The 16366-nt window shown below is 36.6% G+C and overlaps 1 protein-coding gene across 1 annotated transcript in view; it reads right to left on the bottom strand.

Moving 5' to 3' along the window:
* The window catches only part of EPYC (epiphycan), a 36539-nt gene extending 21121 nt beyond the window's left edge, over positions 1–15418 (bottom strand). The window contains exons 1-2 of the mRNA XM_036891549.2: positions 15333–15418; positions 12848–13025 (exon numbers count right to left, since the gene is read on the bottom strand). Of these exons, the coding sequence (XP_036747444.1) occupies positions 12848–13012 (165 nt within the window). The 5' untranslated portion in view covers positions 13013–13025; positions 15333–15418. The remainder of the gene's footprint in view (positions 1–12847; positions 13026–15332) is intronic.
* Between the last annotated feature and the right edge of the window lie 948 nt (positions 15419–16366).

The following is a 16366-nucleotide window of genomic DNA, read 5'->3' as shown; positions in this document are numbered from 1 at the left end:
CACTGTGAGTATGCTTTAGAGCCCACCTATCTGTATTTCGTATTGGCTGCATTGACATCACAAGCCAATATACTTGTACAACCTGATGGATGACAACAGTCCCAAGGAGTAAGTCTTGAATTGTTTTAATGACTGTATGTGTGGACCTTAACAAACACAGGGTAAGCTTCTCTGTTGCTAGAAAACTGAATACAGGTTACCTGGGAGTGTCAGAATGGAGAATGTGTGGCATTAGGGAAGAGAGAGTTAAGAAGAACAGTAACAGGTCAGTTCCCATCCTGGGTTAGAAATTTGTATGATGGAACAACACATCCAGACTAAGATTATCCAACTCAGGAATAGGGAGATATCCAAAAATATTTTGAACAACCTTTCTTTTGATAGATTTATAATTAACTGAGTTTTTTTTTTTTTTCACTCTGTCCCTATGGAAGATGTCACAAGACAAGACAAAACTAAAAGGAATATGTTAGAAAAAAACACAAAAGTGTGGACCAGGGAGAACAGAGAAGACACTCTTCTAGCATGCAGTAAAGAGACAACATTAAATGCAGATTAAAATGATTTCTTTTTAAAAATAGCAACTGACTCACGCTGAGAGAATAGCTGATGGAAGGCACACACCCAAACTGGATCTCTGATTTCAATTCTCTGGGGTGTGGCTTAGGCGTTAGGACTTTTAAAAGCTCTAGAGGCGATTCAAATATGTGGCCAAACTTGAGAACCACCACGCTAGAGGGGAAATTTATTCTGCTGAATAGGATGTAGGAGATAGAAATTCTAATTAGGTCCTGGAATTTTGAAATGTTGAGTAAAATCTTAATGAGAATGTGGTAAAAGGATCGATTTTCAAGACTTCCTGGGGGCACAGCCTTCAGAATTGTTAGCAGCAGCTTCAGTTCAGGAATCTGCTGAGGTTGATTCTCCAGCTGAAAAAAAGAAACATGGGAAAAGACAAAACCCTCCGGGAGGCAGATTTCTTGAATTCCACAGCAGGAAGCAAGGGCAGAGAAGACACAGACATAGCTTCCTGGCTGAGAACCCCTCTGGCGGAACATTCTTGCTCACTGGAGAGTCTGCACCTGACAGAACATACATTATGCACCATCAGGTGCCAGAAACCCAGGGCTTAGCAGGAAAATGGGCATTCAAAGGCTTTGATATGCAGAAGGAAGAAATTCCAGAAGGCCTGGTGACTGGGCCTGCCACCACTGTATGTTTAAACACTGTGCTGAAAAACAGGTATATCCCACGTGCTATTCTGAAAAAGGACACCTTATGTTAGGGGATGTTTCCTAGGTCAGTGCTGCTCAAAGCACAGGTGGGTGTACCCCACTGACCTGGGGTGGGGGCCCCTGGAGAGTTTCTGATTCGTTAGGTCTGGGGTGGGTGGGACCTGAGAATCTGTGTTTCTGACCAGCTCCCTGTTGATGAAGATGCTGCCAGTTCAGGAACTACACTTTTTCAGAACAGCGGCTCTAATGATAATAAAAGGGTGCCATCCTTTTCCTCTTGGTAGGGCATTTCTCCAAATTGTGTTTGAGCTCAAAATTTGCAGACAAGCATGACCATAAGCTGACTAACATCTGGATGAGGCTAAACCAAGATTCTTCCACCTGCCTGTTCTCAGATGCCACCAAGTCTCTTCTTGGGTCTCTGCCAACATTGCGGTACTGGTTTTGGGGAATGTACTTTTGCCCAGAGAAATTATTTTAGAGACTCAGGATGAACTTGGTCTTTAAATCTGATGGAGGTTTGGGTCAATGTTGTGATAATATTTTGTGTGTAATTAATGCTTCATTCTCTTTAAATATTAAGGTCATGGGAGACTTGGTAATGAATAGCAGAAATGTATTTGCCTCTGAAGGAATTACCCCGGTATCTCGGAGTCCACTCAGGTCGTAGTTGCTGAAAGCGTCCAGCTTAACTCAGACACCACAAATCCATGTAGCTGAGGTGAAGCAGAAGCAACTAGGGAAGCGGAGTTTTGAACTGTATATTCTGTGGACTTTTAAATCACAAGGCAAGACGTCTTGATTTTGTACTGTTATCCTTTTTGGATTTAAACAAGTTAAAATAATTTGCAAGAGATGTTGATCTGTCATCTTTTATTTTTCCTCAAGAACTTCATAGAAGTAGAGAAGACATATACAAATGTGCACCTAATGTTTCTGGAATTGTATAATTTGAGTATATTTCCTAAGCATTTCTTTTCACTGCAGAATCTTTCATAAGTTGTTACTGATGTGACTTGATACAATTGAAGTAGAACATAGAACTGAGAGTGAAATGTCAAGCTCAGGTACAGGGAGGACTTTGAGATAAATTCACTGATGCTCTTGGATCCATTTCAGAGTTTTTGGGGTGAAAATCTACCTTTGGCCAAGGGACACCTATGAGTGATGGTAGCATGGGAGTTCTCATAAAGGTGGGAGCATGACTATCCTAAAAATGGGCTGATTTCTCTCTTGAAGGAGGGAGCTGTATTGAGCATAATGGTTGAGGGTAATGGCTTAAAGCCCACCACCCTAGAGAGTGGGTGGTTCCTCTGCAGCCTCTATACTGACTCCTCCAGGAAGAAGAATGACTAAGCTAATTGGTGAGTGGGAGAAGAACTAGGCCTGGGTGTTTTGTCTTCCCTTTCTGGGGAAACTGCCTGCCTATTGAGAGCATACATTCTGTTTTGTGCCCCCACGTGCTAAGATTTACTGGATTGGTACTGTTTGGAGGACTGTGGTTAACCACCATTGCCCCATTGCCTGACACCAAAGGCATACTCTATTTCTAGAACTCTATATTAGGATGCCCATGGTTGCTTCATAGCTAAGCCATATAATTCAGCCTAGCCTTTCTCAGTAATAAAGGGGCTCTTTTGAACTCTATTTGTTTGAGCCTTATTTCTGTCTCAACTGGTACTAAAATTAGGTAGGGCATAGAAGGAACATGTATGGAGTCCTTAGAACCTAACACATATTGCCTGAAAAATATCAATATTATATGTATATGTATATATATGTGTGTGTGTATGTGTGTTATAACATAAAATAATATGCATTTTCATATATGTACCTTACTCCTGGCTTCATATTATGTTCCCAGCTTTTATTCCTTTCTTTGGCTCACTTTCTTAATTTCTATTTTTTGTACCATAATGTAACATAGCACAATACTAAAAATATACAAGATGTGATATTGTGGAGAATATAACACAATATACTCTACATTATACATTATTTTAAGAGATAAAATTGTATATACATTGCATTTTATCTATATACATATTTCTATACATATTATAGTATTTGTTCATGTAAGTAGCCTTAAAAGTGTTCAGAAAAGATGGTGGATTAACACACAAGTAAAGTATTTCAAATTTGTTGTCAGGTCGGCAACTGATGACAGATTTGGGGACATAATTTCTCAGTATGTGTGTTTTGTGACTGAAACCATAGAAACCTGTGTCTTAATAGATCTTGTTTATATTTATCTTTTTTCACTTCTTTTATTGTGTTGAAATTGTGTGTTTATAAGACAACTGGACTGGGGAGGTACTTAGGGGCTGGGAGAAACTTGGTGGAATTTACCTACCACAATTCCTGGCCTTTCAGCAAAAGTGGATCTAAAGCGAACTCATGCCAATGGAGTTAGTCACCATTGCTCAAATCCCACCCCTTCCATGAAGGCTTCCCTCCTTACTAGTGCATAAGCTCCAACGGCTGTTGATTGAATGACTGAAATGGTGGTAAAGGTTGGACATTTGCTATATGCCAGGCTCAAAGTTAAATGGTTTATCTTATTTAATCCTCTCAAGGTATCTTATAAATGGGAAACTGAAGCCCAGAGGAGTGTATGACTACCCAAGGCCACATAGTCGGTATGGCAGCCCTGGGACTCACACACAGTGAGTCTGATTCCAGAGCCCACGACACTCAACACTGTAACAAACTGCCTCCTAATGATGAAACAGGTGTATATATGAGCAACACCCAAGGCCAGTGGTTTCTCCCACCATTCTTTGTTCAGTGAGTGTTAATGGTTTAAGTGCTCCAGCAAAGCCAGATTAGGGAAGGAGACATCCTCACCTACATATTTGCTTTGATTAGGATCTTCACTGGGCCAGACAATTCCAAACCCGTAAGCCCGGGACTTCAACTGATATGTAAATTATAGGTTTGTCTCTTATTTAAATAAAAGTGTTTGAAATCCAGAATGTTATTTGGATTTTTACTCTAGCATAAACTGAGTTTTTAAAAAAATAAAATGGAATTTTAAATTTATCTTTCTCCAAAACTGTCCCATACAATTTAATAAATAAATAAAATGACTGTTGAAGCTATGCCTATTGTCCCAACTTGTCAGCAGCAGTTGGCTTCCAAAGGTGTTTGAAGGCTCTGAGCTGTTCAGCCTGGGTTACTAAGCCTGTATTCTTATGGGTTTCACAGACTGGCCTGTAGTTATCTTAAGCACAATGGAATTCTGCTCTAAATGTGAGTCCGCAACTCAAACTGATTTAAGTAATCCATATTAATTATCTAAAAGAATGTGACCATTAACACTGGCAATGCAGGCTGAATCTTTTTTTCTATTTTATCTTGAAAATGGATGAGGAAGAAATGTATTTGGCAAAGATTGTACAGTCTCCAAATTTCCCACAAAGCAGCTTTCTGTGAAGAAGGATCGTCTTACCTCTCACTCCCTTAAATACTTTGATAGCTAAAAGAGATGCTTAGATACTGTGTTAATTGTAATCACTTGAAAATTCTCATTGTTCTGACTTCTAATAATCAAATTACTTAATTTCAGAGAAAATAAACCTCAGTATTGGAAACAGCTAAAAGAATTAGAGATTAAAGAGAAGAAGCAGGAAAATAATGGAGGTTTTTAATGCCAGAGTCTTTCTGGTTTGACATTAAAAGAATCTGGTTTAAATTTTACTCTGGAACTTACCAGCTAAATAACCTTGGGCAAAATTCTGATCCCTACTTGTTCTCAATAATAATAATAATAGAATAACATCTTATTTCAAGGGATAGTTAGGAGAATTAAATTATGTTTGTGGTCTCATAAATAGTATATAGTATAAAAACAAACAAGTCACTGGCAGAGGTTATCAGTGTTTTTTTGTTTCCTGATGAGCCTATATGATTCTATATTTTGTTGCTTCATTTTTTTAAGGTTTTCAAATAGCTTAAAATGAGACTCAAATGGTTTAACACTTTTTTAAAAAGCCTGTGGAAAGTCAATCAGGCAACCATATTAAAAGCTCATCAGCAAAATTCTTTCTTCCCTTCCACTAGAGCATCTTCAGTCAAGAGGGAAGGTGAAGAGGAAAATTAGCTTTTATTTTTTTTGCCATATCCTCAAAGGAATATTAAATTCAGGCTAAGTTAAAGTTAATTCTTTCAATAAGAGTTCTACATGTAAACTGTGGGCTTGAACTTTAAAATACATTGTATCAATTGGCCAAAGTGAGACATCATTCCAAATATAAAGATAATGCCTTTTGTCAACAGAGGAAATAACTAGTAGACATGTTACTAATTAACTGGTTTTCATTCAGAAAATACAGAGATGGTTTTGAGAAAAGATAACCACCAGCATCAACAAAGTTGTTTACCAATATATTATATTTAGGTAAACTAACTAGACATTCTTTTTGTGTGTCATTATGTAAATTGGACACTGATCTATAAGTAGTCCAAAATTAATTTTGTTGGGGCTGAATTTGTTCTCCTAGGCTCTTGTCCCCATTGCAATAAAGAATTGAAGGACAGAGACACAGTAGTGAAGCAGAATGGAAGTTTTATTCAAATATACTCCAAAGGAAGAGCAGGCTAGAGTCAAGATACATAAAGGCATGTTTATTTGAATAAAGCAGAGAGGAAGGGGAAGCTCATTGAACTGCTGCTTAGCATAGAGCATAATCTCTTGTCAACTCTTAAGGCCAGTGTCATCCTGAAAGCCAGTGGCATCTACTGTCTGCTTTAATCTGCATGGCATGTGAACTAAGAACCTATCACCCCAGGATTTGGGGGAGCCACAGAGCAGTGGATAGAGTGAGATTATGTCCTGAGAACCACCCAAAGGCAAAGAAAGGAGATTTTCAGGCAGGCTACTAAGGAGCATGATCGTATGGCCACAGTTCAGTCCCAGTCATCCAGGTGACAGGAACTTGCAAGTCCAAATCAGAGCTCTCAGTAGGCCCTCTCTACTTACCTGGAGTAGGACAGATGGAAAGACTCACTGGAAGAAAGGGGAGTGCAGGCAACTTCAGAGGGGAGGTGCACCCAAAAGCTGAGATTCTTTCTTTTAAGGAGTTTCAAGAATGGGATAAAGGTGAAGCATTGGGGGGCATAGACTTGTCAGGAAGTCTCAAGATGTCTATCTTCAGTGAGAGACAATATGTCATTATCTATAGTCAGTCCTCTAGGTAATTCTGTAGGACAAACTTTTTGTTCCTCTTCAAGATAGTGGCTACTCCTAAGTACTGGGAACACATCACTTAAGACTGCTTGCCCTGCCTTAAGATAAGTTGTTGGCTGATTACTGAAGAATATGTTAGGAATCTAAACCCCCAACTCTCTGCTCTTAGCCTCAAGATAAATCCTTGTTTCCCCTATGCTATTCACATCTCAGCAATTTTAGGAAAATAATCATAGTGCTTGTCTCATGTCTCTGCCCTATCTCACTTGCATTAGCTAGGGCAAGTCTCAAGGTCAGCCCAGATTTAGAGTATGTGGCTTGAACTCACTTTGCAAAGGGCATTGACTCTGTTGTGTCTTTTCTGGCTCTCTGGTTTTATCAGGTTGACTCTTTGAGTCCCACTTAGCTGGCTTTACTGGCCGTATTCTCCCTCCACCCACTCACATTTATTTTTCTGCCTAACAGTTTGATTCTTCTTAAGCAGTTTCTGGTGTTACAGGGTCTCAACATATATTCTAAACTTATTTTACGTGGCACCATTTTATTAAGATGACAGGTGAAAAGAAATCATTGCTCAATTGTTACTTCATAAAACTGTCTTTATTGAGTTCTCTCCCACTCCTACAACTCTACTAAATTTAATTTTCCTTCCTTCGATGAATCTTATAGTACCTTAATCTCAAAAAGCTATTTTTAACTTGAATTAATTTGTTTCAATGGCAGTTTTCTTTGTAAGGATGAGGAAGTAATCTAGCTATTTGTTCTCTCTATGAAAGAGAAAAATTAGCCTCAATTTAAAAATCAATGGAGAGTAGTAGCAAGGAAAGACCGCCTCATTCAAGAGACTTCCTGTTGGTCAATCATTACTGATATTCCTTTATGAGCTGTTATTGCAATTTACTTACAAATATATAGCCCATCTCAATCCAGAAAGTATATGAGGCAGTATTAAAAGCCTGTATGGTAATACTTCAGATAATCTAAAGAGTAGATTAGAGACAGGAGAATAAAAGTGAGGGAAATAATCTCAAACAAAGGAAGAATGATATAAAAAATTAAGCTCCAGGTTTCTGAGCAAAACGACAAGCACAATTAGTTACAAGATGTAAAGCCAAGAAAACGAACAAATTCTTTAAATTTTGCAACCCATTCTGACACTGAGGCCTGAGAGAAGGTTCTCCCCCACATTCTTGTGAAGGGCATCATACAGTGTCATGCAAATACCCTCAACACCACCCTCCAGGAAAACTGTGACACGCCTCCCAGGGCTCTGTAGTTTAACATATCTGTGCTGATACAGTGACACTGCAAACGCAATTAAGTGAAAGTAATTATGTAACATGAAAGTAAGGTAGTATAGACGAGAAGTCTGTCTGGATAGAGCCAAAGAAATTTTACTGGAGGAATGGAAATCCATAACCCTTGGCAGGTCCCCTATAAATATTAATACAGCCACTGAGCTTTTTACTAGGCAAAATAAATTACTCATGGACATGACCAGTGTTTTTCTTAGACCTAAGAAAAATGGTTAGTCAATAGTTCAAAAAGCACACTATGAAAATAGAAACACCAAATACCTACCTTGGTCAAACATATATCAATTTAAGCCACTCACAGATTACTAAATGCTGAACTATGTAGTTTTTTGAACAACCTTTGAAGGTAAAGAGCAAAATGTTTTCCTGGATCCTAGACCACCAAACATGTTATATACATACATATATAAATATATTTATGCTGTTGTTCATAACTTGGATATAAGTTGGAGAATGGGTATCCACAATTATTCTTTGAAGTGGTTACTCATAAGCTCTTCTTTCTTATAGTAATTAGGTAACAGTCTACTGTCTATAAAGGTTTTAGACATTTGTTGTAACCATAGAAGAATAATTTTTTTCTCTTTTAGGGGTGCTGGAGTCCCTGGCATTCAGTTCAACTAAAACCAATACCAAGTTAAAAGGACAATTTGGAAAATGGCAGAAAATGGAGGGAGGATGATGTAATCTTTTATTAATCTGCTGGAAATTATTTTCTGATAGGAGAATATAACATCACCATGATTGTATACTATTAATAACTGTGTAATCTTAGTCAAGTTACTTAACTGCTCCTTGTCTCAATATTCTCACCTATTCAATATGAAGGATAATAGGTACTTCATAGTTTTGTTGTGAGAAATCAATGAGATAATGCATGTGACATGCCTAGAACAGTACCTAGAACATAATAAGTGCTCAATCAGGATTAGCTAGTATTCATCAGGAAGCAAAAGGTCTGTATTTTAAGTTTTATCACTTATAACCAATTCCTATTCATACCATTAAAGTAAAATAAAGTAAAAAACTGCAACTATGTTACATGAACAAATTTATACACTAGGTAATACAGAGCATTATGCTGGAATTGCTAGGTCTAAAATCTCCTAACACAGGATCCAGCAGATCCTGGATATTCTAGATCATCAGTCTGGATTACTATTACTGCATATAACTTTCAAAAAGGAAATAACTTTCATGACCCTTCTCTAATCACTAAGGAGGTAATGGACATACTATCAACTGTTAGATAGCAGTAAAGCTGTACTGAGATTCTAACCCTCTGGATCCGGAAGTTTGGCTTATTGACTAGATAAATCACTGGACTCACAAATGCAAACTTTGTGGCAATATAATTCAAATGTGGTTTTCAGACAAAAGTTTTAATTATTACATGTTGTATTAGTTTTCTATGGCTGCATAGCAAAATGCCATAAATTTAACAGCATAAAATTCTACCCGTTTTTTAACTCACAGTGAATCAGAAGTCCAGGTATGGCTGGACTGGGTTCTCTGTTGAGTGTCTCACAAGGCCAAAATCAAGGTTACAGTCAGGGCTGTGATCTCATGAAGAGCTCAGGGTTCCTTGTATCTGCATGACTGAGGTCCCCATATGCTTGCTGACTGTCAGCTTCTCTCAACATCTACAACTTCCTGTATTCTTTGCTACATGGACCCATCCATCCTTAAAGCCAGTAACAGATGGTTTCTCTTGCACTGAATGTCTCTCATGCTTCAAATTTTGTCCCTGATTTCAAGACACTGATGTAAGGGGCTCAGAGCTTAAGCAGGCTAATGGAGATAATCTTTCATCCCTGATCTCAAAACACTAATTTTAAAGGGTTCATGAGTTTAGGTCAGGCTGGCCAAGATGATCTCCCTTTTTGCATTTCAACTGTGCCATATAACATAATTTATATATAGAGGGATAGCCCGATATATTTGTGATGTTAAGAATTATAGAGAGTAAGGATACTGTAAGGTTGAGGGCACTGGGGAGAGGCGTGAGCATGTCAGACACTGATGACGTGCCAAAGTCCCCGGCTGCTGCCCCCTCCCAACCTGAAAAATGTGCCTTAGGCTAGCCAATCCTCGCGCCGCTGTAAATCTAAGCTCTGCCTCCCCCTACCTTCTTTAAAAACTCGCTGCCTGCCCTGCTGGGCACGACTTTCCTAGCCTCCATTTCTGTAGACTGAGAAACCTCGCCCAGGAATTGTATTCAAATAAACTACCTGGCCCTTTGTTGCCTCTCTTTGCCTGCTTATTTCGGCTAAAATTTATCTTACATACACACTAGGGGATAGGCCACTTAGGGGACACACTAGAATTCTCCATATTACGTATATCAAAATCTTTAAGGATTAATCATTCAAAGTCTAGACCAAAATGCCTACTACGTTGGCCTAAGATGCCAAACCTCAGGATTTATAAGAAAGAAACGGGCATATATTTCAGAAACATTGCTCAGTTATCCCATAGATTTATAATTTTAGAATGTAAGTTTGCCTTTTTCTACAGATAAGTAAATTCTAGGCTAAAACAAGCAGAACCTTACTCTTGGGATCAAGGATAAAAACGTGAAGAATCTGATCCCACTATTCTCCATGTGCTTCACTTACCACAAATTTTTTCATTCACTGTACTTATATGAGTGTGTTACCAATGTTCACATAAAAAAGTGTCATGTAAAACCAAGAATGTGTTGAACTACCCTTAATTTATAAAGATGAGACAAATAAGCTTAACAGAAGTTGCCAAATTCTGAACTTCCAAGACTGCATTCAAGAAATTCGTGTTGTAAGGAACTATATTCTAGAATCTATCCATACAACCAGGTCTATTGGCTTCATTTCGTATCTTCCCATAGGGAGTTATATATTGTTCTTTGTTTGTAAAGCCATTTAATTACTAATTTGCTAGGATCTGAGCTAAAGCTCTTCTGAATTTTGTTCCTCACATCTTATTTATTCTCTCATATTGTTTCCGTGTTTTGAAAATTGTTTTCATAGGTGGTGGGTGAGTGGGTTGGTTGATTAATTTTTGCTACTGGATTAATTTTGTAACTTAAAAAAGTGATGTATAGTTTATGTTTTCGAATATGTTTTATACATTATAGCACATATATATCTCTCTTTAAACCAATTTGATATTAGATCAGGAATGACATATACTTCAGTCAGCCACAAGGGATTATTAACAACAGCCTGTATGGAAAAATAGGGATATTTGCATGAGGAAAAGGTTGGGGTGTGTAAGGAAACAATGTTACATATTTAGGACCCTGCAAGAAGGTTGCTATTCCAGAATAAGCAAGTGCTGAGGGAAGGTTGTATACTAAATCATCTATCTATCTATCTATCTATCTATCTATCTATCTATCTATCTACCTATCTATCTATCTATATCTATCTATCTATCTATCTATCTATCTATCTATCTATCTATCTATCTATCTATCTACCTATTAGCCTTAATTTCTTATTGGCGAGAAGAGCTTCAGAATCTCATGAGAAGGTCTAGCTCTTTCATAGCAGCAAAAAGGAATCCTGACAGCAATGAGTAGCTAAAGGAGGTCTACAGGTAAAACCCACCTCCTTCACAATTTTGTCTAGGGCAGCATTGTTTTCACATGGTATGCTTTTATTTTGTATTTGATCTTGTGAAAGGAATAAGCTATCCCTTGAAGACACTCCCCAGCCCAGCTCAAAATAGAGGATTCACTATGGTACTCACCAAACCTCTTTCATCCTACTAAATATTTTTGGAGGAATGACAAAGAAGTTTAAACTAAAATATTTCATTAAAGAAATAATTGCAGATATACACTGAGCTTTTAAAAATATTTATGCAAGATGGCAAATAGGAGCAGACCAGATGAGCAAAGCACTGACAACATATACTCTCTCTATTGATGCATTAGGCTGGAGCTGGAGACCACATACAGAGCGACTGGGGTCAATGAACATAAATTCTTAACAGAAAATACTCTTAAAATAAGAGAAGCCACACAGTGAAATGAATCAAACAGCAAATATTAATAAAGACTTTGAAAATAGAGTCATGAACAAAGGTACAGAAAAATAGTGATCTGCTGCCAAGACTAAAACTTTACTAAAAGGAGGGAAAGAGAGAAAGAGGGACAAAGAGGAATTGGTGGGGGAGGGGAGGGCAAAAGGGAGAAAGGCAGGGAGAGGAAAATTCAACAGGGGAGAAGATGTGTGAACACAATCATGTTGTGAAAATCTGATTCTTGTATTTGATATGGCAACATAAACAAAAACGAGAAAGTTTGCCATCTTAATAAAGATATATCTGAGTTCCATACAATTTAAACATACCTTTTTGTGTAACCATTCCATTGACCTACTTATCAAAAGTAGCTATTTTAAGAATATTTACACTTGACCGACTGCCGAAATTATGCTATGATCCTGTAAAGGTGATGTAATTTCCCTTTTGGTTGATTTATACTTAATTGGTTTTCGTCAATGTTGTACACTAATTACAATCCAGCATTTCAAGCTCTGTTTGTTTTCTGATTCAGAAAAATTAGTCTGTATCCTTTAGCTGTGTAAAAAAACCTAGCATTTAATTAGGAACATGTCATTTCAGATTTATGTAATGGCCTGTAACTTTGCCAATGCCTACATTACCGCTGAGAGATAATTATGTACACTTGCTCTTGGAATGCGTGGTATTCCAAACCATTGTCCTTTCTCTGCATCCTTATTATTTTCTTCTAATTTATCTTAATCTCACACCTTTTTCCTTTACCCTTTATCTTAAGCTTATCATTGCTTCTGTGTTATTCTTATTGTCCTTATGATTGTCTTTTCTTGAATTTTCTCTGTTCTAATTTGAAAGAAACTTTTTTCTCCCCCAATGTTATGAGGAGATATAAAGGAAGTAAAGTGAACCGTAAAAAAACAAAACGATGTGCCAGTGTTCACCTGCAATGGATGGCACGTGTTCTGGGGAAAAGGTTCATAGGAAATTATTGAGATACAGCACTTCCATTTCTTAATAAAAAATCTATTTGAAGAGAACAAACCCCAATAACCCCTCACAAAATGCTTTTAAAAGTCTCAAGAGTAGGAGGAATCAATTACCTCAGCTTGACCAATAGGTACGTTTTCATAGTTGTATAAATTATCCAGGTCTTCCAAGGTGGCATCGTAGGTTTCTGAGTCATAGTTGATGGGCTCCAGGGTTGGAGCAGCCACAGCGGCATCAAAGACGACGAGTCCCAGGATAAGTCTTGCTAGTGTTTTCATTTTTCAAGCTTTTCTAATCATAAAATATTAAAATGCATACATATTTAATTGATGGTAACTTACGAATAGTTGACACTAAATAAAAATGATGACTCAGTGTCAACATGAAGGAACTCAAGCTGGTAGCTTCTTTAAATGGGTAATTTATAAGCATAGCACAGGAAATTGTATGCATTCTGAGTATTGTTACCTCTGATGTTCAGATTAATTCACAAATCTGTCCACCTTCTTACAATAGATATTGTAAGTACAGTTAAACTGATTTTATTTATAGAGAAACATGGGGAAAATGGAACGCAGAAATATTGTGATACACTCATTCCCAAAAGCATTTACATGATCTTATCATTTACTAAACATTAAGATTCTTTCATTAATTCTGAGATGCAGGATTGATGATGATGATGGCTACAGTGGTTACACTATTTCAGAGAGAAGGAAATGAGGATACAGCTGTGTAGTGATACAACTAGAAATCATTAACTGTCTCTTGTACATTCAAACCTAGGGCTTTTTCCAGACAGAACTTTTATTCCTTACCTCCTTGCTGCCTCTGGATATCATTAATACATACATAATTTAATATATACATAAATTAAAATTTATGAAATATTTTTGAAAACTTGTTCTTAACTAAGTAAAGCAGACAAGAAAATTATTTTTTTCCTTAAGTCTTTCTTGTTTAATTTCAATTCTCAGTAGCTATCTCAGGTTTAAATCCAGAATCAATAGGAATGCATGTCTAAAAGGTACTATTTGACATAATTTCCTTAAAGATTTGCACACATGAGGGACTAGAGCAATCATTTCCTTTGTAAGTCTTTAATGAGCATAATTCTTACCTTCTATGAGAACAACATGATCTTGCAGAATTCAATCAAGAGCTTAAAATTTTAATTATTTTATCTCTGGATATACTCCTTTGAATACATTTTTTAAAAAAACCCTTATGCCAAATTTTAAATATTTAAGTTGGACCTATCAAAAATGTTTCCTAGTGATCATTTATTGAGGAAGCAAAGTGTTTATAAAACTTCTTATCAAGCACGTCTAATTTTAAAGGGTTTGTATTTTGGATACACTTTCTGGGTTTACTGTAAGAATAGCACATATGTTGTTTGTACCTGCACACACATAAAAAAGGGAATTCATAATCAATATTACTTTTAAACTTGAAAGCACTGGCAGACAAACTGACCTTCAGTTCCTTGAAAGAAAGTCTTTATGAAGCAGGTTTAGGCAGAAGGATATGAAATTCCTCTGAGAATAAGAAGCAGTACAAGGAGTTCCTTTTTATCCCTTCCTATACTTTCTTCAAATAAAATTTTTTATTCACACTGGATGAACTGAGCCTCTATTTTACTTGCTCTCGCAGAGGGCTTTTCAGGATTGCATATTTGGAGCTGTTCTATGCCATTACCAGCAGAGTTCTACCTGATAAAACAGTGGTATTTGTAGATCTGTCAGGAAGCATTCTTCCATATCTAAGTGGGAAGCATTAATAGTGGCTACCAGTAACCTAAAAATAATTGTTTTCCTTGTAAATCTTGGAAACTTTCATTGTTCAAAAAATTATGCATTTGCTGAGTCTTTTTCTCACTTTATACTCAATATTTTATTATAAATGTATTGATATTATAGTTTCAGGGCATATGCATTTGGCATATGCCCTGAAACTATAATCAATAACGCAGTCTGTGTGAACCTTAGAAAAGTGAAGAATGCCTATCTATGTTTAGTTAAAAACTGTATATACCTTCCTTAAAGTAACTGTATTAGTATTTAATGTGGTGTCTGTTGAAACTTTGAATTTGTTCTCCCTTTAAACCATTTCATGATATTTTGAAACTGTATGCTTATGTAAACCTTTAAAATATATAGCTTAAAAAGGCATTCTAAATGCATAAATCCATATGATCATCAGTATATTTTTGAACACCTGAACCTAACCATTTTCTTCATTTGCATAACATTACAACCAACATCATCCAGTAGTGCCTGTCTATATTGGCAAAGAACATGGACTATGTTAGGGCAATTGATTTAAGGACTATACTGGAAACTACTATAATTTTATTGGCATCTATCCTGGCTATTAAGATCAACTGTTTTAATGTATACATTATTAATTCATAAGCTAATTCAGAAGTTTGGATTTTCCAAGGATAATAGAAATAGAAAATAGAAAATAATTAAATCAAATCCATTGAATCCAAGTTCACCACAAGACATTAAAGCAAGTTGAATTATTTTTTTAAAGGTTGTTATAGTAGGAAAAAAAAAGTCTCTGGCTAAGAAGAAAGCAAGTGTTAAAACTTACCTTTGACTCCTACTTGGTGAAATGGCACGAAGTGACTGAGGACGCAGAGCCAGTGGTATTCGCCCCTGACCAATGGTTGTGAATTCTGGTCTGTGGGAGGTGGAATTCACAACACTCAATTTTCTGTTTGGAAAGACTAGCCTTGAGAAATGCTTCTCAGTCTCAGAAAAACTCCAATTACTTTATAGTCACTCAAATTAAGTAGTAGAATCCAAATTACATAGTATATATAAAGCTCTTAAAATTATGTTAAAGGAGCTCTAATTGCCAATTTGTCATCTTAACAATGTTAAATGGAAAAAGTTTGTTTTAACATATCTTATCCATAACAAATTCATCAGTTAAGAAAAGAAGTTAATGTTTATGGTGATACTATAGATAGATATTTCAGAACTGTTCTAGTAAGAAATAATTTTCCTAAACCTTGCATGTCTTGAATTGCTTTCTTGGCTTTTCATTTATGGTAACTGAAATTTAGTAAATGCTGCAAAAGCCTCACCTGTTTAATGTTAAGTAAAAAAAGAGATCTCCAAATTATTGTGATTGCTTGGAATGCTTTGAGAGCCATGAAACAATGAACCTTTTGCATGAACATTTGCAAAAATAATTATGTCCAGAAATAATGCATAAATATGATCTGAGCGTTTTGAAAAAAAGGCTCCCTTTTCTCTCCTTTATCTGTCAGAGCCAAACAAATCAAGTTACATAAAAAATTTTCCCCCAGAATACAAGATTTGTTTTAGGCTCTTGGTACATGACATGGCTTGTGAAACTGAGTTTTGTTACAGGTATGGAGAGAAAATATATTTGTATTAAATTTCCATCCTCCCCTTTCATCCACACTGCACAAGTTCTATGGAAAGGTGAAACTTGCTTCTTGTATTTGTGGAATGCTTTACATAAATCTGGGATTCTGGTTCTAACCTAGGCATCGGAAATCTTTCCTTCATGACCAGAAATAAATAGCGGTATTGAGTTTTGAAAGCAGGTTGGGTCCTGGGCAAATTGACCAAGAGAAGTTCTGTCCATAGAAT

This window comes from Manis pentadactyla, chromosome 10 (assembly GCF_030020395.1).
Source record: "Manis pentadactyla isolate mManPen7 chromosome 10, mManPen7.hap1, whole genome shotgun sequence".
In the NCBI taxonomy this organism is placed as follows: Eukaryota; Metazoa; Chordata; class Mammalia; order Pholidota; family Manidae; genus Manis; species Manis pentadactyla.
Note: the sequence above shows the minus strand (reverse complement) of the source record. Positions and strands in the feature narration are given on the sequence as shown.